This window comes from Thunnus albacares, chromosome 23 (genome assembly GCF_914725855.1).
Source record: "Thunnus albacares chromosome 23, fThuAlb1.1, whole genome shotgun sequence".
In the NCBI taxonomy this organism is placed as follows: domain Eukaryota; kingdom Metazoa; phylum Chordata; class Actinopteri; order Scombriformes; family Scombridae; genus Thunnus; species Thunnus albacares.
This window is the reverse complement of record NC_058128.1, coordinates 12,368,662-12,395,803: the sequence shown is the minus strand read 5'-3', so window position 1 is coordinate 12,395,803 and position 27,142 is coordinate 12,368,662. Positions and strand designations below refer to the sequence as shown.

At 38.6% G+C, this 27,142-nt stretch overlaps 1 protein-coding gene across 1 annotated transcript in view; it reads right to left on the bottom strand.

Moving 5' to 3' along the window:
• cacna2d4a (calcium channel, voltage-dependent, alpha 2/delta subunit 4a) overlaps nt 1-26,425 on the bottom strand; it is a 90,327-nt gene extending 63,902 nt beyond the window's left edge. Inside the window, exons 1-26 of the mRNA XM_044343035.1 lie at nt 26,243-26,425; nt 23,031-23,112; nt 20,325-20,441; nt 20,061-20,120; nt 19,701-19,863; nt 19,471-19,602; nt 18,933-18,993; nt 16,739-16,889; nt 15,894-15,968; nt 14,364-14,453; nt 14,048-14,161; nt 13,590-13,668; nt 12,144-12,277; nt 10,382-10,459; nt 9,950-10,030; nt 9,754-9,828; nt 9,465-9,551; nt 9,122-9,193; nt 8,774-8,835; nt 8,310-8,377; nt 8,184-8,229; nt 7,961-8,058; nt 7,483-7,576; nt 7,281-7,373; nt 6,331-6,458; nt 4,309-4,377 (exon numbers count right to left, since the gene is read on the bottom strand). Coding sequence (XP_044198970.1) covers nt 4,309-4,377; nt 6,331-6,458; nt 7,281-7,373; nt 7,483-7,576; nt 7,961-8,058; nt 8,184-8,229; nt 8,310-8,377; nt 8,774-8,835; nt 9,122-9,193; nt 9,465-9,551; nt 9,754-9,828; nt 9,950-10,030; nt 10,382-10,459; nt 12,144-12,277; nt 13,590-13,668; nt 14,048-14,161; nt 14,364-14,453; nt 15,894-15,968; nt 16,739-16,889; nt 18,933-18,993; nt 19,471-19,602; nt 19,701-19,863; nt 20,061-20,120; nt 20,325-20,441; nt 23,031-23,112; nt 26,243-26,418 — 2,485 coding nt within the window. The 5' untranslated portion in view covers nt 26,419-26,425. The remainder of the gene's footprint in view (nt 1-4,308; nt 4,378-6,330; nt 6,459-7,280; nt 7,374-7,482; nt 7,577-7,960; nt 8,059-8,183; nt 8,230-8,309; nt 8,378-8,773; nt 8,836-9,121; nt 9,194-9,464; nt 9,552-9,753; nt 9,829-9,949; nt 10,031-10,381; nt 10,460-12,143; nt 12,278-13,589; nt 13,669-14,047; nt 14,162-14,363; nt 14,454-15,893; nt 15,969-16,738; nt 16,890-18,932; nt 18,994-19,470; nt 19,603-19,700; nt 19,864-20,060; nt 20,121-20,324; nt 20,442-23,030; nt 23,113-26,242) is intronic.
• Between the last annotated feature and the right edge of the window lie 717 nt (nt 26,426-27,142).

Here is a 27,142-nt window from a genome sequence, read left to right as displayed (position 1 = left end):
AAAATGTGACTTTTTTAGTGTCGAATTCAAGTGGTTTATGATTATAATTATCGTGGTGCAAGGTGACATTTAGGGGTGAAAGAAAGAGTTAGAAAATATAAAGATGAAGCTGTGATGTAATAAACACACAGGGTCAAATCAGAGCATGAATCAGCTGTGATAACATCTCCTCCGTGTACTGTACCTTATCTTGTCCTTTCTCCCTTGATCTCCTCTCGCCACTTCTCATCTGTTCTCCCCTTCCCTCCCTTCTCCTCTCACTTATCTTGTCTCCATTTATCTTTCTGTCGCCTCTTCTCCCATCACTTTCTTATTCTTTTCACCTTCTTCTCTCCCACCTCTGCCCTCTTTATCCTCTGCTCTGTCTGGTCTCTGGTGTGTCATTTCCATCTCTTTTTCCTTTTCTGCCTCTTTTTTTAGCCTTATTCCTCTTTCTCCATGTCAAATAGTCACTCTATCTTTTCTTCTTTGCGTCCCCCCTCCTCCTCTCTCCTTCCCAGCCCCTCTATATTTTTCATTTACCTTCTTATCTCTCTTCTGCTCTTTCTGTCAGTCGGCCTCTCTGTCAGTAGAAGAGTATTAGGGTTTATTTACATACAGTACAGCCTGCCAGTTCTGCCACAGAGATATACTAATCCATTGCCGAGCCTTAGAACAGTATAAACACTGTGTTTTTGTAGTCACGACAGATTTCGGAGCAGCCAAATACTGAACTTTAATACCAAATCCCAGCCACAGGAGGAGAAATTAAATCTGTCCCCGAGAAAGCCAAACACAGAAAGAGCTGAGACGTAAGAGGGGAAAACTAAACCAGATTGTGTTAGACGAACGCTGACACTCAGTGGTGAGAAATAGGATTACAACATTTTTAACTGCTTAGCCGTGAAAATATGAAAGGTTTGCAGTCGGCAGAAACAAAATTTCACCTCACCTAACACAGCTCTGTTGTGTAAAATTGCAGCTTTTTCGCCATTGTGATCCTTAAAACAATACTTGCATATGTGCACTGAAAAAGTTACTATATAATAACTTGTATTGTAAAGCAGTGTAAAATAAGAGACTGGGGGGCAATATCTGCCAAAGCTAATATGAGACACCAGCAATCTGAAGTCGAATTAAATTGGTATCTTCTGAAATTACAGTCTTTTTTAGTGCACTATTACATCTTGTGTTACTAATCCTCCTCCACCAAAGCTTAGCAATGAAAAACTGTCTGGGGAAACAAAAAGGGTGAATTTTGCAATAAAAAGACTGTAAATTTTTGAAGATACCCACTTTATATGACACAGAACGGAACTTTGGATTTTGTCCCCCATCAATTGTATTAGTGAGGAATCTTGTCACAGGTAGTATGGAAAGTGGGGGACAATTACAGTTACCAATAAATCTTTCAGTGTAGTGTATATATGGGGACATGAGTACCATTTTAAGACAGACTTGAAAAAATGCGAACCTTTCCTTTAACATGTATTTGTGCAAAATGGCAGCATAGAATGGGGCGTTAGGGACCTGTCAACGGAAGTAGCTGAAGTTAGTGCCTTTGTCTGTAAGTGTCAGAGCTGCTAAAGTGTCCCTGAGCAAGTTACTGAGTATGTAGCAAATGTACAGTTTCTACACTTGCACATATCTGCATGTAACAGAGCTTTTTGAAATGTTTTTTCGTGCTATTACGCTGAAAATTCTGATTACATTTACACACATACACGTTCAAATGCTAGATTGAGACATAGGTGGTGTACACACTCCCACGAGCACAGGTGTCATGACATACTGTAGGTGGGAACAGCATAGCTTTGAGTGTGCGTGTGTCTCTGTGTGCCTCTTGACCAGCTGGCTCTTGAATATTTGATCCCCTCGTGTTCAGGAGGTAAAAGTAACTCTCAGCAGCAAGAAATATTGTAGATGTAGAGAGGAAACGAGAGAGAGCAGCGGAATAAGAGAAAGAAAGACATGACAGATAAAACATACTAACAAGGAGACGACGAAGAGAGAGAGAGAGAGAGAGAGAGAGAGAGAGAGAGAGAGAGAGAGAGAGAGAGAGAGAGAGAGCGTGGGGGAGTGAAGGGAGAACAGTCTGACAGCTTGAGAAGAGAGAGGCAAAGAAAGGAGAGATGTATGTGAGGGTTTAAGAGGGTAAAGAAGAATGTCAAAGGGTGAAATACAGTGAGTTTTGTGTGTGTGTGTGCGTGTGTGTGTGTGTGTGTGTGTGTGTGTGTGTGTGTGTGTGTGTGTGCATGTGCAGATGAGAAAGTCAGAGAGAGCAAGTCTATAAAACATTAATACAGCTTTTCCCCTCTGCATTCTTGTAAAGCAGCTGTTAGAAAAGCTGTTACACTTGTCATCCAGTGATGCAGTGGTGAATAAAAATGATGATCTCTGACCTCCAGCTGGTGACCATCATACACAAACTAGAAAAGCATGTTTTTCTTATTATTGTACTCCTACTTTCTTGTAAATGTTGTTTTTTAAGATTTCTGGTATCTATGTTACAGAAGGCTACAGCAGAGCACTGGATTCAACATACTGTGATGTTAATGTTTCTACACAAGCAGAGAGGAAAAAGAATGAGGCGGAAAGAGAGAAAACATTTTTAAAAACTGTACGAATGAGACAGAGTAAGGTGATGAGATTAAGAGAAAGACAGAAACACATCTATTTTGAACTCTTTCTCACTTCTGCTTGCCCTCCTGTTTTTCCATTTCCAAATATAACAGGATTTTCACACCTGAACCAATTTCTACGAAAGCTGTGAAATACAGATAAGCATGTGTGTTTGTGAGGGTGTGAGAGTGTAGTTGAGTGTTTTTCTAGTCTGTCAGGGTAATGAGGCCCCAAATGCATGCAGGTATACACTCAGACACACACACACACACACACACACACACACATACACACGTGCTCTCGGGATGCAGCTCCAGAGAGTTTTGTCTCACACAGATAATTATCACTGATGAGTGTGTCACACAGATGGGCTTACACGGACAAACATGTACACAATAGCACACACATCAAGCAGTGAGAGAAAGCCAGATGCTACAAACTATAAGACAAAATGTTTCCGCCTGTAAAATACTCAAGAGCACGCACACTCTCACATCATTACAGCTCCATAAAATTTTTGCAAATGAAATCATCTGAAACACCTGCCAGGAAAGAGGCCGCACACAAAATCATCAATGAGTTTAAAGAAAGCAGACGAAATGAAGGTACAGTACTCTCCAAGCACCTCAGGTGAGTGATCATAATTAGAGCTCAACCAATATCAGGTTGTCAGAGTTCTACTGACATTGAAATGTACAGTGTGTTGGCAGATATGTAAAAAGAAATTGCATGGTGGGAGTATTAAACTGCAACAATAAATGATTTATTGGCAGCATTTTCAAGTATTTTGACTATATTTTTTTTTCTCAATTCAAGTTACTGATGTTTTTCTATTTATGACAATCAATTAAACTAATTAAAATTTGAATGATGTTTAAATTTACTGTAAATTTTTAGTAACTGTTACTGTTACTGACATCTTTGATTATAAAGTTTATTGTTCAATGGTAAAATATCTTTGCTCAGACATGTCTTTGTCACAAAATATGTGTTTATGCAAAAAAAAGAATATCAGCCAATACATTTTTATTATTCTCAAGTATTAATATCAGTATCGGCCTAAAAAATCCAGTATTGGTCAGGCTCTAATCACACTGTTTTACTTATATGGAAATAGAACTAATTGATTTAACTGGATCTTCAAATCTCACAGAAACTAAACACAACTAATACAATCCTCTTGCCATAAAAACACCTTACTGTCTTATGTTTAAGTGAATATTAAATAATAGATGTAATCAAGCGTGCAGGTCAAGCCAAACTCTTTTTTTTTAAATTCTGCTAAAAACAAATCAAATATGCAAGTTTGTCATCAGTTCGCTTCCGAGTGAATCTCACAGCACATCCAATCAACATGGCAGAGTGTAACTGCCTAATCAGCACAGTTGATTGGAAGGTATACAACCAACAATCACCATGCAATCAACAAGTTCAAATATCACCGGTGACCCAGCCAGTCAATTTTGCTAATTAATTCTCAATCGAAAGCACAAGAAAATACAAAGAGGGAGAAAGCAGAAAATAAAAAAGGCAGGAGATGCTTTACAGTTCTGGGTTTTTGAGAGAAAGAGAAAAGGAAAGTTTAGAAAGAGAGAAAACATTGGAAGTGTATATGTGAAAGGAAAAGAAGAAAAAAAAGGAGAGATAAAGAGCAGGGGAATAAAAGCACGTGTGTAAAAGACAGACATAAAGAGTGTGTCATCCTACCTCCAGCGATGGCAGTTTTCTTCCCCACCGTTACAGTGATAGAAGTGGTAGCGATCACTATCCTCCCTGCTGATAGAGCAGCACACACACACACAATTAGCATGAATACATTTTAATATTACATACACATGGAGACATATAGTAGATGCATGCATGTCACAAACACACAATTATTCCTGACAAACACATGCGTGAGTATGCGCATGCACAAGAAACAAAAAGAGCAATGTTTTGAGAAAAAAAAAAAAAAAGGTCACATACTGTATACTTGAATTGAACACTCACAGTGATAGTGACAGCTGAAATGTGAGTACAGATATGCCAGAATGTGTATGAAAATATGCGAGTGACAGATTTACTACCCAGACTTGGACTGGGTCGGTTATAACTAATAAAGTCATGCATTTATATTCAGCGTGTCTATTTACAGCCTTCATGACACCTGATGCCAACTGTCACCAAGCCACAGATTCCAGCCAGATTAACATTTTAAACATAATGTAACACAGATTATGAGAGCTAATCGACTAATACACTCCTAACAGAAGGACTGTGCATATGTGTATGTGTCATATACTGCATTATATTGCTGTTATTGAGCCCTCTAAGAAAAAACTGGTCTATGTCTGTGTGACAATCATGCATTCGGGAAATTATGCAATCTCGATGAGAGGGGGATTTTTCTTTTTTTTTGCCATTGCATATTGTAACATAATGTAGTAACATTATGATAACGGTGAAAAAGCACGACAAAACCAGATTTTTACTTCCAAACCATAATTCATCAAAGACAGGGAGGTACTGGGTCAGCACAATGCAAATGAGCCAGAAACTCTACTGACTCCCTGAGAGAGGAGAGGAGGATCCCATATTTTAAGTGCATGCTCATGCAGAGAGAGAGAGAAAGAGAGAGAGAGAGAGAAGAAATAGGTGTAGAAAAAGATAAGAAAACAGAAAGATAGAAAAAAAAAGACCACAGTAATAGTTACGCTTTGAAATCAGGGCTAAGGAAAATCAGAAGGAAGACAAATAAAAAGAGGAGGCATGCCAAGTATCTGACAGTTTTCCTCTACCCTCCTCCTCCTCCTCCTCCTCCTCCTTCTCCTCCGCCTCCCTCTGTTTTCTCCCTCCCTCCTCCGCTTCGCGCTCCACCTCTTCTGCACTCAAGGTGGCGCTATAGTCAGCCTCATAGTCCCTGAATACGTCTGAACACAACACACTACATTTAACAACAACCTAATACATACAGTATATAGAACTATTTGTGTATATTTGTACTCTCATAGCACAGTTTTACATGATGGCTGTATGATTTGTTCATGTGGACAGTAATTTGAATCTTTAAGTAAATGAGGAAGTGGATATATAGAGACTCTCTGTACTCTGTAATGAGCCTCATAACTCATAACACTAAATATACTGTAGATCAGTGTAATTACATTTAAGTCTGCACTCTGTTGATGATTATTCAAATTCCTTCCTTTGTTGCTGCCTAAAGCACTTTGCTGTGAACGTGTTTGTTTAAAGCATTAAAAAAAATACATTTCATTCTTCTGGAGCAAAATAAGGAAATTAAATACCGTACAGAGAAAGAAAAGTTGTCTCAAAATCACAGATTTTTTTCAGACTCGCCTAGGCTTGAAGATGGAGGTTAGTATTATGTGATGATATGTATGATGACAGTGATTGTTTACTTTGTCAGTCTGGAGCTGCTTATTATTCTCCACAACATCCTGGAATATGAACTATGGTGAAGAATAAAACTAAACAAAATATCAATCGGGGCTGCACAACAATTTCTGGGCTGTTTGCCTCATTAAAAAAATACTTTGCAAACCTGTGTTGTAGCAATTTACATAAATACACAAAAGGGTAAACAGAAATGGGCAGTTGTTTTACTGAGGGGTTATTGGCTGAACCTGCTGAACACGACTCAGAAAATTGGAAATACAAAAGCACAAAAAGAGAAAGAGTGTGTGTGTGTGTGTGTGTGTGTGTGATTATTAAAGGTTTGTCTTCTACCTCTAGTCTCTTGTCTGGGCATGTAATATAGAAACTGTCCGGCTGGGTACTCGGCAGCTCTGCGGTACCACACGGGGAAATGGTCCAGGGTGAACATATTCTCCTTGTCTGTGGGGCTCAGGAAAGACCTGGGGAGAGACAAAAAATAGTGTTAACATCTTACTAACTATCTAAAAATAATGACAAGAGCAAAGAGTGAAGCAGGTGAAGAGGGATAGAATGAATAAGGCAACAGGAAGATTTGATGATAGTTAAAGAAAGAAAAAAGATTGAGTGAGGTGAGAATAAACAAACAAACAAGCATAATGTCGTGGAAAAAGAAAGGACACTGTGAGATTAAGTGGAAAATGAAAGAGGGAAGAAATGAATAGTGATAAAGGGTGATGTTAAACTGGATAATACTAAATGGTTTATTCAGCACTACAGAAAGAGTTTACTGAGAAAAAAAACACATTGTTTTGTTGCATGTCATTTAATATAAAATCTCAGTGTACAAATTCTGCTCAATAGTATAATAATACCATAATATTTGAGATAAAGGTATCATTTCTAATGTTTGCAGTTGCTATATCACAAAAGCTAGATGTCTCTGAACACAAATATGCTGTAAAACTGTATCTATGCTTGTCACAGGGAAAAGTGAGAGCAATATTAAATTTATTTTCATGTAATGTTGCCAGTCTGGAGTAATAGCAGTTTATATTCTTTAGAGGAAACAATTCTTGAAACAATGTTTCACTGAGAGACTCATCGGTGTGGTACAGCATTGAAATGACTTCAGGCATTAAGTCCAGCTGCCCCTTTTACTGACCACCAGAGGGCGAACTTGCACCTTACTGTAATATCAGCTTCAATTGAATTTCTTAATTGCCATAATTCACATATGTTTAACCCTTTTGGTTTTGGACATATCAGTATAACTAATTTACAAAATTAGTTTTCTTACTCACTTGCCAACTCTTTTTTCAATGCCAGTGTACCTCTGGAATCTCATCAGGCCTGATCGGGTCCCCAAGAATGCCGTTTCAACCCCCTCATCCATACTGAGAGGGAGGAGGAGCAGACAGATAATTGACAAGGTAAATATTAGTAAGAAAAAGTAAAATGACGTAAAAAGTCCATCTCTGGGTGTGCATGTGTGTTAATATTCACCCAGATGTGTTGAGCATGAGGGCGGTCCAATAAGCTTCCATAGGAGCCGTGACCACTGCATCAAATAGAGTTTGCTGCAACAGCAGCTCATCACCTGCAGAGAGAAACATAAATCTAATACTAACGGTGATAAAAGACTGAGGCGTACAAAAAGAGACACACGCACAGAGAAAGGCAGAATAAATAATAAACATGGGTAACAGTCAACAAAAGAATATTATTGAATTCTCATGTTGTATCTGAGTTTACAGTTTATGTTCACGCCAAACACCTCATCAAGATCTAGATTAATATTTTTGGCCACATTTAACTGTTGTTGATGTCACTGAGCTTTTATAAGAAGCTCATGTGTCAAAATATCACAAACAAAGTTGACATAGATGCATTGGTGTTTTTAATGATGCGTTGAGATTCAGGCTTTGTCTTTTATTTCTCCACAGTGGACAGATAATACGCTGGAAATGAAGTCTGGACTTACACTCCAGATCTGGTTCTTTCCCTGTAAGGTATCGCACCACAGCCTGCAGCTGGCTCAGCTTACGATGCGCTGGGTCAATGTCCGTCTCACAGTAGGTCCTATAAGGACACAAACAAACAATTTCATCAAAAAAAAAAAAAGTCCACATATTTTTGTGGAAAGAGTTAATACGAGTTGCACTGATGTAAACACACCTACAGTATGTTCTGCTAGTTCTACTCACCATTCGTTGGCTATGGTCAAATCTGGAGCTTGTAAGTCATGAAGACCTGAAGAAAAACAAAAAAGACATAAGAGAGAGAAAGAAAGGCAAAATACAGAGAAAAGGAGACAGAAGAGAAAGACTTACCCTCCTCAACAGAGACGTTTCCAAAGAAGATATACTCTCCATATCCTCTAGTCAACACTATACCCATACTGTCAAACACAGAAGAAATTTTTTGTTTAATTGTTGGTTAAATAGAAACAATATTGCAAGTTTCAAATTTCAGTTTTCAATTTAGCAAACAGTTTACAACCCTTTTTTGTGTTAGCAGAATACTTATTATATGTAAATTGTTTAAATGTGCCTTGGGACAAAAAGCTACATAACTGGCAGTATGAATCTTACTCATTATAACTGTTATACGGACACAACAGGTATTAATCAAATGTTGTTCCTCTGAGAAACAGTGTAGGCCAAATGGATGATATTGGTTACATAGGATTCATACAGGTATCTTGTCCCCAGCTTTGTTCAAATGGTGGATATTTAATTTCAGTAGCTGACATTTCAAGTAATCTTTTCATAAAGTTGAGAGCGATCAGGCAAACCTGAATGGTGTCTCGTTGATGATGGTGTAGAAGTAATCGTTCTTTAGGAACATAACTCTCCTCTGTGAGAGACAGAGAAAAGGAAAGAGTTTAAAAAATGAAGTAAACACAGGGAGAAAGAACTACAGCTTGTACTGGAGAGGTTAAAAACAAGTCCCCAGGGACGAATAAAACCTATATACAATAGAATATATATACAAGAAAGTACCATAAAACTAAAAAATGAGGAACACATTAGAAGAGAATGTAGGTATAAATGAAAAGAAAATATTGGAGAGGGAGAGAATAACTCATCTAATACAGTTCTTCTTGCTATCTTGACACACAAGCAAACACAAAAATACTCACTCCTTTATCCACTGCAGTTCTCACGTCTAAGGACATGGTTCCAGTTTCTCCTTTAACCATGGCTGTCCTCAGCTGAAAAACACACATCAAATGAAGACAATAGAAAACAGAAAATTGAAAAGGACAGAAATGTGTGTGTGTGTGTGTGTGTGTGTGTGTACCAGGTATTCCTCATATTTTGGGGATATAAATCTGTTTACATAGTCATGTTGTGTGGACTTGCCTCCCTTATGGGGACAAAAAGCAAGTCCCCTTAACATAAATTAAAGTAAGTTTAGGGTTAGGTTAATGTTAGGGTAAGGGTAAGAGTTAGGAAGGGTGTGTGTGTGTGTGTGTTACTAACCTTCTCCTCAGTGTCTTCCCATTCCACCTCAGACAGATCAACACTGTTATAGTTGGGTTTTGGCTTCAGCTTCTTGCCCTCCTTATACTGTCACACACATACATACAAGCACACAACCACACAAACATACAAACAACATCTGTCTTTAGTAACCTATCCCATTTTTTATTATGCTCGGTTAAATTGCTTTACATCTATAAAGAGTTAAAAAGTTTAACCCATTTCAGCTTCAAATTAATAAATTAATTAAATTCAATGTACAATTCAAACGACTAATCTTTGTTTGTACCAGAGGTCGTAGCTCAGGATGAGACAAGATGTAGCCATTGTTGGTGATGAGGTAAGCGTAACCATGGATACCCAGCTGAAGAGACATGAACAGAAAATCGCATACTCAGGGAAGACTTAATACAGTGGAATATTTAATATTAGCATGGTATGTTTCATCCTAACTTGTGACAGTGTGTGTGTTGTGGATGGTTTACCTTGTATCTTGGAGCTAATTTCATCAGTTCTCTTAAAGCCACGTCAGTTCCTACCACTCCTAGCAAAATCCCATGAGACAACTATAAGAATAAACACACATATTAAGAATATAGATTTATTTGGTACTAAAATGTGATATAACATGGTATGGTTTAGGATGATTTGGCTGATTCACTCCAAAGAGAATATGGTTTATAGTATATATTACCCTCTCTTGTGACAACAAGACATATTCAGAGTTAGTGTGGTTTCAAATCATGGATTATACTGAACATTAGAATCAAATTCTTGGGAAATGGACATCTACTCACACATATGCAAAGGAAAAGACATTCTAAAGTCCTCATTACGGACACAAATATGTTACATAAGTTTAGGGAGAGGTTTGTCATGGATAATTGTATTAATGGGGATTAAAAATGAATACTTACGGTCTCTTCTTTCTTGCTAAACACAGGCATTGCTACTGAGGTCATCAGGAGCAAGCTCTGGGCCTGAGTGTTGAACAGCTGAGGTACACACACAAACAGACACACTTAATCCACATTGTTTTTCTTGACAAGCTAAATTAGGAGAAAACAACTATAATGCTAACTCTAAATGAAGCTGGGAGGAGTTCATTCCTCTTGCCCAAAGGTGGAAAATTAAGTGAAATGGAGATGGATTGGAAGACTATGTTGCGTTTGGCAAGTATATCTAAACCAAAGAATAACAACAACAAGCTAAGGTCTTACAAAGGAAAGTAAAGAGAAGCTGAGAAAAGTTCACAAAAACTATTTTAGAGAAATTTCTCTTGTTAAAAGAACTAAGCGGAAAGCTGGGCTAACTGGGAGCTACTAGAGACCAATAGAAACTGTTTAGAACAGTCTATATTTCTATTATAGAACCATTTCAGATACTATTTATTTAATGTCTCCTTACTCTATTCTATGTCTACTAAAAAGTTTAGCAGAATAAAGTTGGCTCAAAGTATGATTACCTCTTGTGTGCTTGGGAACTGGAGGTGAAGGGGATGAGATAGAAAACAACAAACATGAAATGGTGGTAAAAGAGAAATGGCACAAATGGTTAGATGACAATGAGACGAGATGAAAAGAGACACAAAAGGAGAAAGGGAGAAACTGAAATAGCAAACAAAAGGAAACAGTTGCACAAGAAAAGGAAAAATATGAAGAAAATTGTTTGTTTTCTGCCTGAAATCTTTGTTAGTGTGTTGTTAAACATTTGTAATACTGTACTTCTTCTATTACAGTTACTTAAACTCTGTTACTTACATTCATTTTAGGGCATTATTGCTGTCTTTTTAGGAAGGGTTCATATAAGTTTATCTGTGCTTCCGCCAAAAAGTGCGGGTAGGCTATATGATCTAAAGTAACTCCAAAGTTGTCTTATTACCATTACATGTTGTGTCTTTTTATCTGGCTTGCTAATGTTAGTCACTGGTAGGCCGACATCGAGGAATCATCTGGGGGTTTTTTCAGGGTGTGTTATTATGGATAAATCAGCTGTTGATGGTCAGTAACTTCATCCAAAACTTGTAGGCTGCTGCTTGTAGCAACAATATCTGGTTTTCTGCCAACAGGTATCAAATAGAGAGCATTTTTTTAAAATACAGAGGAAGTGACATTTGCATGTGGAGGATTTGGAGTGGTTGGAAAAGCCCAATAATGTAACTTAATACTTCTGCTGATGAGTAATTAATAAAGTGTTTTTTCTTTTCAATGAATGATAAGTGTATAGATTACATTATTACAAGTATCTTGCCTAACATTGGTTGTTAAACACTTTCTCAGGGTTTCTCTGGTGTTCACACTGGTTAATGGGTGTTTTCAGGTCATTGTTAAGATGTTCACTGCAGTTAGTTGGCCAGTGCTGGGTGGTTGCTAGGATTTGAGAAATTTATAGAGCATTACGTGGTTCTATGTGGCTGCTAGAGGATTGTATGGTGTTTGGGATGGAGAGGTTTTGAATGTTTCAGTACCATGGAGAGAGGCACAGGGACAAACAGACTTGCTGTGAATGTTTCCATAGAGAGAGAAAGACAGACGGCATTTGAATGTTCAAAATAACTGTACATTGGATCACAGCCAAAAGTAAAAGCACAGGTGTCTTCAGTGAGTCGGACATTTTGATTAAGTCTTCCAACTGTGTGCTGCCCAGCAAGCACACTCATAATGAGAGAAGCCAACTGACCACACTGTCCATATAGGCCTCAGTCCAGATGATGTCGTGATCGTGGTTGATGACCATTGGCCGGCTGAGAACATGGAGGTACTCCATGACGTTTTCCTGGACGTCAGCCAGTGTGGAGATGTGTGTGTAGTAACCTGCAGCACACACAAATACATGCTCAAACATACACTATATCACAAATTACTCAGATAAAAACTCAAGGATTGATAGATTTTAGAAAAGAAAATGTTCACCGTATTATTTTTATCTTTCTATTTTAGGCCTTTGGGCATTATATTAAGAGAAATAAACTCATTTATCAGACATCAGAAAACCTTGTATTCCCAAAAACACTAAGCTGATTTAAATAAAAGATTCTCCCATTGATTTGAATGTGCTATTGGCGTTCTCTAAAGCTTGGCTTACTCTAAGGTTTATGGCATTTCTACAAGTGGAGGACAATGACGTCAATGGGATACCTGCAGTGATGCTGCTAAGTGACAACACGCTAGTGAAGCACTGCCAAGGTATGAATATGTGAGTGTGTGCAACCCTTATTGCCTTTGTAACATCTCCCCAAAAATGCTACTGTGAATATGATTAAATAGACTTACACACTAAATTAAAATTGAAACTCTAAATCGAAGGTTTTTGCAGGAATGTAACAATAAGCATGTTTGTCTCTTTATGACAGATATTTTGTTTCTGGCAGAAGCAACTGTCAGTGTTCGCAACAGAAGGGTGTGCACCTGTTACCCATTACACACACACACACACACACACACACTCAGAGATATGATATTTTTTGGCCAGAGATGTGTTTACAGTATAACTGTGCTGATAATCAGGTATTTAGTCAGCGGTTTATGATGTGCACAGAGCAGGATAAAGTGATTATTTTCAGGTCTGAGCTGTTGCATGACCCCATGTAATTCACAAGAGGGCAGCACCTGATACCCAGTCCTATAGAGCACCACCTGGCAACACCGCAGAGGGCCGACAGACCTCATATGTTGTTAAGAACATGATGGGACACTGTTTTATTTGAGACTTGCAAGCAAATGACCGTTGCAGTAGGTTTCATATCTATTACTCTATATGTTGTTGCTGAAAAGAGGTTACATCAATAGTAGAATAAGCATTTGATTCCTCAAACATTGCAATTAACCAAAAGTAAGAAGTGCAAATGGAGTAAATATATGTGTCATGTTTTATGCAGCCAGCATGAAACTTTTATTATGATCACTTCTCCACTACCTAACACTGTAACTAAGACCTGTAAAGACCTGGCCAGACACATGTGCTTGTACACCTGAGAGCAGCATGATGAAACACTGCATCTGCTGGCACTTAATGCCTTGCTTGTGGGAATTATGATGATCCGAGGATTCAGACTAGCAACATTTATGGCGCAATCCAAATTTTTTTGACCTTTAGGCTAATGATTCATTCCCATTTGCTTATTACCCTTGTTGTTGCAGGCAATCCATTTGACATTATCAGCAAATGTCATCTCTCTTCCAATCAGATAAGTGAATACTCGAACCTGGAGAGACAATATATAGTTAGATATGATAAACCCATCCACCTGTTACATCAAACAACTTAATATAAATACTGTATATGATACAGTATGTGTGTGTGTGTGTGGTCTGTCATAAGCTACTTTTGGGGACAAATTTCAGACTTAGGACCAATTAATCGGGGACTGCTTGTCAAATTGGGTACAAAAGCCATGTCCCCAATTGGGAAAAGACTGATTTTTGGTTCAGTGGTTAAGGTTAGGGTTAGGGTTAGGTAAGTGGTGGTGATGGTTAGGGTTGAGTAAGTCTTCAGGAAATGAGTGTAAGTCTATGTAATGTCCCCAAAAGTGACCATGATCAAATATGTGTGTTTCAGTATATGTGTGTGTGTGTGTGTCATACCCGTTTTTCTGGCCAGTTGAACTTTTCAAACACTTCCTGGAAATCCTCCATGGCTCCGTCTGTTATCAGCATAATGGCCTGGTTACACAGGCTGCCTTGGCCCATCGCTGCAGCCTACAAACACACACACACACACACACACACACACACACACACACACACACACACACACGTTTTAATCCTTTGAATAATGTCCAAGAAATCAACCAATCCATCTCTGTGAATTATGTCATATAGATATGAACGTTGAGTGAACTTCTCAATTTCACGGTGTCAATGCTAGCTGTTGCTACGTTTGCTGCAAAAGGGGACAAACCTCATTGAGGATCTTGAAAGATTCCTTCATTGCCTTTTTCACTTTGCCCTCTCCTTTGACATGAAGCTCTTCAACCAACAGCTTGAAATGCTGTAGGGTGACACACAACAAATCGACACAGACATTATCACTAAGCTGTGGATCTTGCCCCGCGGGTAAACTCAGGTGAATCGGACATACACACAGAGAGAAAGAGAGGAAGAGATTGTGAGGCAGTGAGTGAAAGAGTCTAGAGGAGGGATTATCCTCGACTCCCAGACACACTGACCAATTAGCTACAGCAAAGTCACTACAACACCAGGAGGTAATCAGGATTAATCAACACGCGAACACACACGCAGATACACACACACACTATGATGAATGGTTAAATGGTGGTGGGTTCCAGCACCCTGTGAACCAGGGACAAACCAAGTAATTTGAGGCTCTAAAAAGAATTTAATATTTCCTTATAAATACATGTTAACTGTAAATTTTTTGCTGTGATTACTGCTTAACATGTGAATGATACTCAAACTTAAAGATGTTTCTTTAAAAAATGCTGCTTAACAGTTTTGAAAATCAAGTATAATCAATCAATTTTTATTTATATAGCGCCAAATCACAACAAAAATCAACTCAGGGCACTTTTTTATGAGATATAAGTAACAGCTTAAAAACTGAAGATTGTCTTCATGTAAATGTGCGTGTATATGTGTACTATGCGTGTGCCCACATGAGTTTAAGCGTAAGTGTGTCAGCCAACATCTGTAAGCCCATTCTGTTACAGCATGCTTCTCGAGGTATTCAGCCAACGAAATCCCTTGCTAACAGGTCATGTGACTGACTTAAAATTGTCAGTGGCCGGCGACCTCACCTGCTCTGTGATGATGTGAAGGGGGGGTGAAAGTAGGGCATACATCCAACACATAACACGCATGCAAACACACACACACACACACACACACACACGGACTGAGCAGGTGTTGCAGTTTTTAAAAAAAAAAAAAACAGGAGAACAGATGACGAGGGGAAAAAAAGATGAGATATTAATGGTGTTGTAGAAGTAAGTGCAAAAAAGAGTTAGATGTTTGGGGATAAAAAGTGCAAAGGTGAGTGAAGAGAAGACATCATGACCTCTTGCTAGAGATGAAGAAGAGGAAATAAGAGAGGCTGGATGGGGAATGGGGAGGGAAAAAAATCTTAAAACACCAGTACAGAAAGAGCACTTCTGGCTCTATAACTCACACAGTCAAATATTTCATGAACTGGTTCAAAAAGTTTCACCAGTAAATCCTTTAATGAACAGGTTGAAACCCTGATAACACATGCTCACTGTGATGTTTTATCTCTGATGTGATGTCAGCATAATCTTTGTCGTCAGGGTATTAGCAAAATAACAGCTTACGATTAATAGGTTACCAGGGGTTAAGTGAATTAATTAGCTGTGAGCCTGTGAGTATGCCTTTTGTGTGTGTGTGTGTGTGTGTGTGTGTGTGTGTGTGTGTGTGTGTGTGTGTGTGTGTGTGTGTGTGTGTGTGTGTTTGTTACCTCTCTGTTATCCAGATCAGCTTGTACCAAAGTGCCCTTGAAGCAGGGCTCCACGTAGCGAACATAGTCACTGTACTGGAAAGACAAACATATAACCCAGTATGCTTAACAGGCAGCATGAGTAACATTTATAAAAGATTAAGTTATACGACCCTCAATCAATCACCATCAGTATTACAATATCCCTTAATGGTATTACACTTAATCATTCCAGTCAATATCTGAAACTGTGACACAAGACCTTTTTAATTGTTAATAATATGAGTATATGGATATTTATTCATTTAAATTCAAATTCAAGTCATATCAAGTCCAGTTATTGCTATGATTAAAGTACTGGATTATAAAAAAAAACCTGAAGCACTGATTTTCATTGTGCTGCGTGGTCACTCCAACAAGAGGAGTGTAGCTTTAAATTCTGTGTAAAAACAGCTTAAGGGCAGCGGATTTGCAAGAGGCGTATGATTACACACACAGTAATACCAGGATAAACCATGCTTATTATACCGATTTGTAGTTGTACGGCTGCACGCAGCCAAAATCCTGAAAAACCTAAAAACAAAGTGAATACTGAAGCTTTGATCTTACTAGTGAAAATGAATGCCTGGTGTGAACTGAATCTTGTGTGTTTTTATGTATTTGTGCTGGTTTTTGAAGCGTGTGTCCTTTTCCATGTATTTACCCCATTCTCAGCACTGTACTGTACCTGTGTGTTAGCTCGTGCGTGTGTGTGTTAGTGTGTTAATCTCTATGTCACACTCAACAGGACTTACTGTAGACACACTATGGTGAGTCTTAGACTGCTCACGCGTGTCTGTATTTTCTGTGATTGTGTGTGTACGTACTGCTATGATGTTAACAAAGTCATTTTCTCCAAGTGTGTCCAGAATTGTGTTAATGGTGTGTTTGGCAATGGTCAGTCTCAGTCCCTTCATACTGCCACTGACATCCACCACAATCACCACATCTTTGGGAGAAGTGGCTGCTTGGATGTACCTAAAGAGAGAGACAGAGAGGGAGAGAGAGAGACAGAGAGAGAGAGAGGAGGGAGGGAGCAGTAGACTTTATTTTTAACATAATCTAAATCAAATAACACTAAGCCATAAACACAGACTATACATTATTTATCAGTAGTCTAGCAGACAGACAGAGCACACAGAGTTCAAGCCTTATCCTTTTATGTTCCTCCTTTCTCTCCGTCCAGGCTCTGGCTTGCTCTCTTCATTATCATGCCCTAATTTTCCAAGCTCATTAACATAAATGAGATCTCGAATACAGTGGCTGTGACAGGCAACTTTCCAAATAGGCAATGTCTTGCTCCTTGATTTCCGCTCTGCAGGATACAGTAAGCTCTGTCTGATGACCAGGCAGAGTTCCTGGAACTTGATTTCCTGTTACCGGACACTAATCCAGCATTTACAGTACTGGTAAACTCTGTCTGATGTTGTTGTCGAGATCAGTCAGTTATGTCATGATACTTAGTACTTTTTGTAAAGATTACTGAAAAAAGAAAAGTAATAGAGGAGCATATTTTGATGTTGATGAAAGGATGTGCTGATTTGTTCAGCCAAAACTTATGCCAGCCCTAACATATGTTGTGTCAGATTGTTGAAGGAAAATATACCAGATCAAAAAACTATCTTTTGAAAATAAAAAGGGAGTCAGAGGTCCAAGCAGCAAAGTGTTCTTTAATGCCGGCAAAAAAGGGGAGCAAATTAGCACTTTTACAACGAACCAAATTGCTCCGAAGGTTTTTCCTTCGGGGCGTAGTTTTTATACCCTTGGGTCGGCATAGGTCACACCTATCGTCCACCCTCCCTAATTTTTGGCCAATTATTCTGTTTTCTGTTCTCTTTATCTCTGTCACTCATTGTTGGTCAAAACTCTTCAAAACAGGTTTTGAGCTGTTTGAGGATATGTACTGGCATATTCAATTCTAACTGGTTATATCTAGTTTTTTATATAAGTATTGGGAATCATTTTACACCATTATTGCCAAGTTGTCTTCTGGCCTTTTATTTTTTTTATAAGTTATTCTAGTCATTTTACACCCTTATTTCTTGATCTCCTCCAGAGAGTATTTTTTAAAAAAGGTGAAGACTTTAATGCAGACCCAAGCAAAGTGACATGTAATACAAACACACTCAAATTTCTCCAGTGTATGATTATGATTCTTCTACCGTGCCTCTATATGTACAGTGTGATTAAATATGGTTCATGAGATTACAACTACACCAATACAAATTGTATCACACCAGCCCTTATTGCTTGTAAACTTATAAAATCAATCTGCATAGCTTAATATTGTCTTTAAGCATACCAATGACATTTAATGAAAATACACCACACATACCTACCCGTTAATCCAAATTTCCAACTGGGCAACAACAGCTGGATGTTTTTGGCCAGTTGTGTCCCCCTTTCAAACCCTTGGTTCCATCTCTCTACCTACTACTTTTGGCCTACTGGTCCAAGATGGTAGGAATAAGATTTTTCAATACCTCTGTACCCGACAAAGAGGCAGCCTGGGCTCGAAATCGTAAAGGGAGCATTTTACAGTGTTGCTAGAGACACAGAGTAACTAAAATTTTTTGGATTCAGCACCTGGACATGAGTGTGTTTTAGACACTCATTCACTTGGTTGAACAGACAATCACAGAGCTCTCTCTCACTGAATGACTCTAACACTGATTCAAATTGTCAAAATGACAACTGATATGATACACCACTGTTGCAAATGTGCCCAGCACACCACAAAAACTACCAATGATGATCAGCCACAGACGTTAAATGATGACCCAGTGTCAGGACTTAAAATAGTTGTGTTTGAATGTTGGAGCTTGAGGTTGACCTGAGTTGTGATGGCTCTTCTGTCACCCGTCAGTGCAGAATATTTATTATATGTTAGACATATTGAATTTATTTCCCTTAAAATATATCCTCATAATGCCAAGAAGCGCAATTTTCCACTTACAAAATATGAACAGAGCTAGAACCCTTCGTAAGGCATGAGTAGGCACAGAAGGAATACGGTCTTACCAGTTCCTGTTTCTACAATCAAATGTGACAACACCATTCTCATCTGGAGTCCACTGGATCCCTGGAGAGAGAGAGAAAGAGAGAGAGAGAAAGAGAGAGAGAGAGAGAGAGAGAGAGAGAGCCAGCTGAGGGTCAGATGGCAAACTGCTGCTTGGCTGGCTGGATAGACGGATGAACAAATGGTTGCATGGATGGATGGTGACAGACTGTGAAATGAGGGCCATGATGGATGAGGTAGCAAATGAGTAAAACAAGCTGTGTCACAAATCCTCTGCTAATTACTCCTCTTTCACACACGCACATACACACCAGCAACTATACTCTAGCTGAAACTGAGTCATCACATTTGACAGACAGTTTTCTGCATCATCAGTTGCTGCGTAAGTACCCTGTTTGGCTGGTGTAGCTAAATGTTTATGCCTGTTTTCACCGTTCTGTCCATGGTGTCTCAACACTGTGCCGACACAGGAAAAAATACAACTGAAGATACGGACATCTTGGTAAATGTAGGAGGCTTTCTGTGAGTATGTGTTTGTACCTGGGTATAGCCTGAAGAAGCCTGTAGCACTGCCAAAGTACTGCCACGTTAGAGTCGGATCTTTCTGGAAGTTATCGATGAACACGTCATTCAGAGCTTCAGACATATAGGCTCCGTTCAGAATATCTGTATCTACAGAGAGGGAGGGAAATAATACAATTCTAAATTATACAGTATGTGCAAGTGAATGCAAGCTTTATGTGTATTTCTGTGTGTTCATGCCTCTGTACCTTTGTTGTAGACATTAGTCGGCACTTGTATGTTACTCAGTTGTGTGTTGACCGGCATATTATTGAAGTGTTCGTTTTCCTCCAGAGGGAATTCTCCTCCCAGCGGCAATGGATTCCCATCCTCATCCACCATGTTGATCAGCAGTGAGTTATAGTAGTCAAACTAGATATAAACAACACCGGATGATGACTTTATAGATTACATGATGATGAAATACTGAAGATATGTTTAAAAATGTGGATTTTACAGTATGTGGCTATGTTTTTCTGTCATGTCAGTCAAGTTAACTTTGCAGATTTGCTGTATGAATAAAAGTCATATAGATGGACGTTCTTGTACTGAGGCATGTTTTCACTTACCTCCAGTGTTTCATTGTAGTCGTGATAAAGATCAGCATCCTCTGCTGCTTCTGCTAACCTCTGAGATAAAAGAGAACTGGTCATGGATGTGCTCTGCCTATTTTTAATTGCCCATGTAGGAAAGATGATCAAGTTCAATATTACACAATCTAAACCCAATGATGCGATGAAATCAGTAATGATTCAGTTTTAATCAGGGTTTAAACAAGGTCATGTTTGCATGTCAAATTGGTTGCCATAAAGCGTTACAGAATGTTTTATTACCTTGACAGATTTCATCTTCCTCCCGAGCATCTCCTCCATCTCCTCAGCAAAATTTTTCACCAGCTCCTCTCCGTCCACCTCCTCCATCTTCACCACACCCTCAATGTCCTTGTATTTCTTCAAAACAGATGTAGTTCATTAGTAACTGTTTTTTTTTTTTTTAGATATGTACTGATAAGCAGCTGTTTAGAGCAAGTGTCATAAGAGCTACTGTTTGCAGATTTTAAAAAAATTGGCAGGCTTATGATCAATCCGTTTTTATGATGTTTTCATAAATGTGGCTTTTGTGGACTTATAATAGTCTGATCTGTCATATTAAATTATTGGTGTTTATACAGTAATATCAGTGGCTGTAAAGAGCTATTATGGGAACTACCAAGGTCAATGTCTAAATGATGGACTTTGATAAAGAAAGGGAATAAAATAATCAAACTTTTAAATAGATACAAATCCATTTTAATGAGTTATACTGGAACCTCACTTTATTTTGTTTTCTTCTTGTCTTTGCTTTCTCCATCAAAAAAAAATCTAACTTTTCTCATCATGCATATATGGTTTCATATGCAGTATATTTATGTACATAATGCAGTGCATTTTTTATTGAAAATGTATAAATGATTTTTCATAAATTCCTGTGTGAATGTTTGTATCTAAAGCGAACTGACTAACTTCTGAGTAAGTTTCAAGAGAATTGAAAAACCCAATGAGTTTTTAAATTATTCGGTTGGACATAGTGATTACTCAATCCCTCTGTGTGTCTGACTGAATTGCACATATTGCTCTTGCTGATAGTGGGTTGTTCAAGTTAATTTCCTGCACAGATGATAAAAGCATTAATTGTGACAGATGACAGATTTCCAGTAAATGTTTCTCTTGGTGATGAACTTGTTTTCTGTTACTTTCAGTAATATAATAACTCTTCCTTAACGCAGTGAATTATTAGTTAGTTAGAGCAAAACCGCCATATTGAAATCTAGTCTGGAGCAGACTAAGACATTTGTTTCTCTTTTCACTTTCCCATATAAAGCTCTTTCTTCACAAGGGAGAAAAGGCCAGACTAAATTAGACATATGAAAGAAATATGAGAATAGGGATGATGGAGAGTTTTCTCAAAGCCTAAAGCAAATGATTATAAAACCACATTGCAACAAAAGTAAAGTCCAAACAATTTTTATAATCCTCAAACATTAACTCCAGCACTCAATGTTCTATTCAGTTTACTCAGGCAAGAGGACAGACTCACTAAATGTTCCACAGATAACGAGGAAGCCATCGATTAGACAGCGGAGGGTGATTAATGGCTCCTTGTTGCCAAGATTCAACTAATGCGCTCAATGGTTTTTACACACCACCGGTTCAAAAATAAAGTCTGCAACTAGGAGAAATATGTCTACATAACATCTGAACACTGCTAATACTGCTACTGTTTCTGGGGCTCATCACCGACCAAGCAGCCAGTATTTTGCAGCTGCTGTGGTTTTCTCACTCTGAAAAAATGTTTCTACCAACTAATCTGATCTATGATACAGACACAAACAACAAACTGCATATGTGCTCTGTTTGTTTTGGAGGTTAGTTGTTTGTGTGGCTGGTTTAGGTGACATTCTGTGCTGTAAAATAAAAAAAAAGTGTGGTAAAACAAAAATAAAGATTCACATACTATACAGTGTGCTGTAGAGGGTGTAGGTGCATGTCTCTGTGAAGACACAGTTTGTTTGTGTGTGTTTGTATGTGTGTGTGGCAGATGGTGAACAGGCCTGCTAGGGATTCTACAGGGTGGCATGCAGAGGAGGACTGCACATCCTAATTACTGAAAGACACACACACAACCACACACAAATAAGCATAACCTCTTCTTGATTTGGCAAATCACACAAAAATGAAGAGATCTTTTCCTCAATTCAATTGACATGAACACAGTTCAACGGGCTTCAGTATGTTGGCATTTTATTATGTTTGTGTACATGTGTGTGTACGTGTGTGTGTGCGTTTTTGAATTAAGTGTGTCATCAAAATGATCTCTGGGCCATGTGCAGATGTTGTACAGCAAATGTATGCCAGTCAGTCATGTTCCCATTGGCTGATGGGAGTACAGGGGAGGGGGAGAACAGATGAATACAGACCTTTCCTGTCTCGGTCTGATATGATGATGTCATGTGTTATATATATCCAACTGTCTCTCTTACAGTAAAGCATGTTTGCTTCTCTGTATGTAAGCTTGTTTCTTTGTGTTGTCTTTGCTTCCAGCCACCTTGTAAATTGACAAATTTTGGCAGTGAAAATCATGATCAGCCATTATTGTGAGGTCCAACTAGTGTACAGTGCAACTTTACATAGGTGATAATATACTGATACTGGGAAATGTAGTTTGAGAACAAGCAACCCCCTCTATACATGTACATACTCTGGTATGGCCATATATGTGAGTGATGATCAATCAAAGGGTATATATCTCCACCATTACCATCATCCCCTCACCTTCAATGTTACTGGTTTGTCTGTCTGAAATGGAAAATTACTTGAAACACAATATGACGCATCTTAATTCACCTCAAAACACTTTAAATAGAGCAAATGCCTTGGAAAACATTTTCATTTTGTGTGTATACTATATGTATCTGTTTGTGTAGCTGCAGTTTTGGCAGATGCATATGTGTGTGTGTAGGTGTCTGTATTGGTTAATGTGTACATCTCTCTCTCTCTTACCTTCTGTAGTAGTCTAGCTCCAGAGTATCTAGCCGACAGGACAGCTATCTCTTTGCCAAAGGATACAGCCCACTGCTGCACACTGGACACAGAGGAAACACGATTGGTGATTGACAGCGCAAAAGGCACAAAAACAGTGCACTGACTTTCTAATACCTTTTGTAAAGTGTTTATACATAAATTGTAACTAATACATTCATTAAGGGTTAATAAATCATGTATGAATGCTTTATAAATCACTTACAAGCCATCAATAAGAAAATATTTTGGTTTGACAGGTTGTGAAAGTTCTCTTTAGCCAGTGTGTATCCCTTCTATTGGTAATATTGCTGTTGTTGGTAATCCATTAATACATGTTTAATAAGTTATGAATAAATATATTTTGGCCCACATACTCTGCAGCCCTTTTCCAGAAGGTAAGTGGTCCAATCTCACCAATCAAAGCCATTAGTTATAACTTATAAACTCTTTATTATGGTAGAAACTGTTGAAAGTAGAAAGTGATGCCTATTAAAATATTTAACAGACATTTTGGCAAATAACTTGCTCATTACTCACTGCTAGAACAGCCGTGTCATCTTACTGTTTTAGATAAGTTGCCACAGTTTCTGATATAGTGTGTGCTCCTTCAGAAAATAGTTACATTGTAATAAACTGTAAAACCCATAATTTTCTCCCTTTAGAATATTTTTTTTTTTGCTGAAAGATTGTGGAACAAATAATATTTGAACTTATTTCACTGCCAGAAGTAACAAAGCAAAGTAACTGATAACAATCATCCTCTGTCCAAATTATCTTGCTTAAAAAATAAGGGCTAATAAGACAGAGCATTGAAGTGACCATGATAGCATGAAGCCAATCATGTTAAAAGGTTACCCTGCATTCACCGATAACAGATTACAGATTACTGTGAAGAAAACAGTAAAAGCTGCCAGTCCGCCAGGTCACAAGGTTATTCAGTGCTCAATAACATACAGTAGTTCTACAAATCCTCCATGTGAATGCAGTCATGGTAAGGCAATGAAGGTTAGAGAGTAGACAGGATGTGACAGATGGCTCAACCTATGGGGAGTCAGCCAGCTCGCTGCTAGTTAGCAGGCAGGGTTGTCACGGCTATCCTGCCAGCCTCGGTACTCGAAGCTGGCTGATAGTTTGTTGACTTGTTGATATGTTCATTCCAAAATAAGAATGTGTGTTCATTCTAAAACGTAATCATTCATAATGTGGAAGTGCTAAGAAACAGAGAGTTCTGTATTCTTCTTGGCATCAGTTTAAATGGCTTTTTGTTCTGTTTTTTAAGACTCTTTTGACTGTTGACTTGAAATGTGTCATCCAATCAGCAGATTCTTCTGCTTTTTTTGACAGGAAAAATATACTCTATTTAAATGTATTGCCTTTTTGCAGGTTATATGAAATTGCAACCAGTATCTGTATGTGCACTCCATGTAGTGTAATATAATGCTGTTAAAATGCACAAATGTTGCTTTAGGCTAAAGCACTATAGACAAGCCAAAGCAGGTTAGAATACGAGGACAAAATGCAGCAGCTGCTCACAGTGAAACAAAGAAAACTTAAGTGTTTTCACTGACCCAGAAAGTATGATTTTGTTTTCTTTGTTCCGAGAAGGAATAACTGCCTTTTTTTGGGTATGGGCTGGTGTTGTTTCTTTTATGGGCTGTTCTTTAAAAAAACTGAATGAGTTCCTCATGGCAGCAGAGCAACGTTCCCTCAGAGGCTAAAGATGTGACCTGCTTGGCCTGAAATGTTCCAGTCATGGCCCGGCTAACCTCCACAGCCTGTGGGGCCCTGCTGCCAAATCTTCCCCAGCCAGAGTGAAGCACTTTGGGCTCAGTGACCTGTGTCAGCCTGCTGAACTCTGCTTCCCTGGAGCTTTAATCTCCGTCAGTCACACCAGCCTGCCTGGTGACAGCACAAACTCCCCATGATGTATAAAGACGAGACTCACACAAAAGTATACTCAAGTGCAAGTGTTCTAGCAAAATTCTGTGTATTTGTCTCTGAGTTTCGTTGTCCCTCTCTACCACTTCCACTAACACACACACTCTCTCACACACACACAGTGTTAATAGCTTATTGTGGACTGACAGCACTGCATTGATCTGTTAGTGTTTTTTGGTCAGCAGGAGGTTTGAAAACTGTTCAGGGAAAAGAGCTTCGTCTGGTTTCTGGAGAACAAACAAACACAGCATTTCATTTCCCCGAAGAAAAGTCAAGCTTAGGAAAAACTGACCACTTATTTTACAAAGTAAATCTGGTGTGTGCCTAAAAAACATTTGGCCTTATGAGTCATTTTATGTCCCTTGTGTAAAAAACATTCTTTGTAAGAAATAAATCATAAGTGATTCATTTCTGAGACAGAATTACAAGCCACATGAGTCAAGATTACTAGCATTCAGCGCTGGAGGTCTTTTTAAAATGCAACAACAAGCCTGTATTGTCACACTAAGAGGAATATTTATACATCAATGTCATCTTATTTAGCCGACACACTGATGAGACCTCAGGCACAAAGAAAGGCTGTAGCATAGTTTGGCAGGTTACTGTTGCTATACCCCACAGGTGCCCAGATGGCCCATATGTATCTGTGTTGAGTAATCAGCCAAAATACGAAGGACAATATTGACTCATCCGTCCAACGTGTGGCTTTAAGAAGGGTAACGCTGCATGTACACCTGCCAGGGTGTCCACACAGAAATTACCTGATACAACTGTTGATGTAATGTTTTTTAATGGAGTATAAAGCCTGTATTTGCCATTGAATGGCAGCCCATTGTGTGTGCATAAAACAATAGTATCCTATCAGATGAATGCAGGGTCTTTGCAGATTTACATTTATTTCACCTATTATTGTTTTTTACACCTTGATAAAATTTGTGAAAAGGTTGGACAAATCAAGTCCAGTTATGATCCTTTGAATGAAGGTTGTGCACATCTATAAGCTATCAAATATTTGCAAATTTGAATGAAGTTTAATGGGTTAAAAATGTATGTAGCTTGTGAAATGCTCATATGCAAATTTGTCTCTCAGAAAGCCTACATGATCTGCATTTGTGCCTTTTGTTAGTTTTGTGCAACCAAATGCAAAAAAATGTGTATTTTCTTCTCAGTGTTTATAACTGGCTGACATGATTCCTCCTGGTGGTTCAGACCCTGGAGGTGCTTCAGGGGTTTTCTAGTCAAACTGTACTCACGTTTCTGGTGGGATCTTCATCTGGCCTTCGACCATCAGGCACAGTGAGCTGGAGAGGATAATCCACAGCAGCATCATCAGCCTCCCTTGGTGCGGCCCACTTCTTTCCGGCTTTCTGGCATTCCCAGTGTTTCCCCAGCTCCAGCGGTTCATCCCTGCAGCTGCTGCAATCTGCATCAGTCCAGCGATTGTTGCACGCTGGCCCCCCGAGAGAAAAGGATGAAATTAGGACAGCGCAAAGTGAGATTACACATGCTCAGGTCACAGTGCAAACAGAGAAGGGAAGTGTTACAGGTGTAATGAAGTAGCTGTGACTGTCATGTCACTGGGTAAAAACCCTGATGACGCCTTTTTGTTCAGTGTGTAATGCTGTATGCTAGTTTTGTCCATTTTGTTTTTGTAAGCATGTTTGCTCTGGATAGGAATTAGGTTAGTGATGATGACTGTAAATGAAAATGTGCAGATTGACATTACATGTTCATAATGAAACACTTGCTACACATTATAGATACTGACGGGATTCAGATTTGTTGAAGCACAACATTACCAATCAAGATCCTTTAAATAGTTCATCTTCAGAATTCTACATTTTTTTAGATAAGAAAACCATGTCTGTGCATGTGGTAAAACTACAAATTCAACTAATTCTTCTCCTTAAGAAATACCAAATTTAATCTACTTTTGGACAGCTTTTTGGGCCAGATGGACATCATCTCTCTAATTTTGGAATTACATTTGTCAGACAAGAGGGAACTCTAACACACACGTTTCTGTCTGGGAAAATACAGATCATGCTCAGCCCTAAAAGGCAACACTTTTTGTCGACTTGCCTGGTAAAGTAAGCGTTACGGAACTGTAAACGTCCAATCCACAGCCTTCTGAAATACATTCATGTGTACTT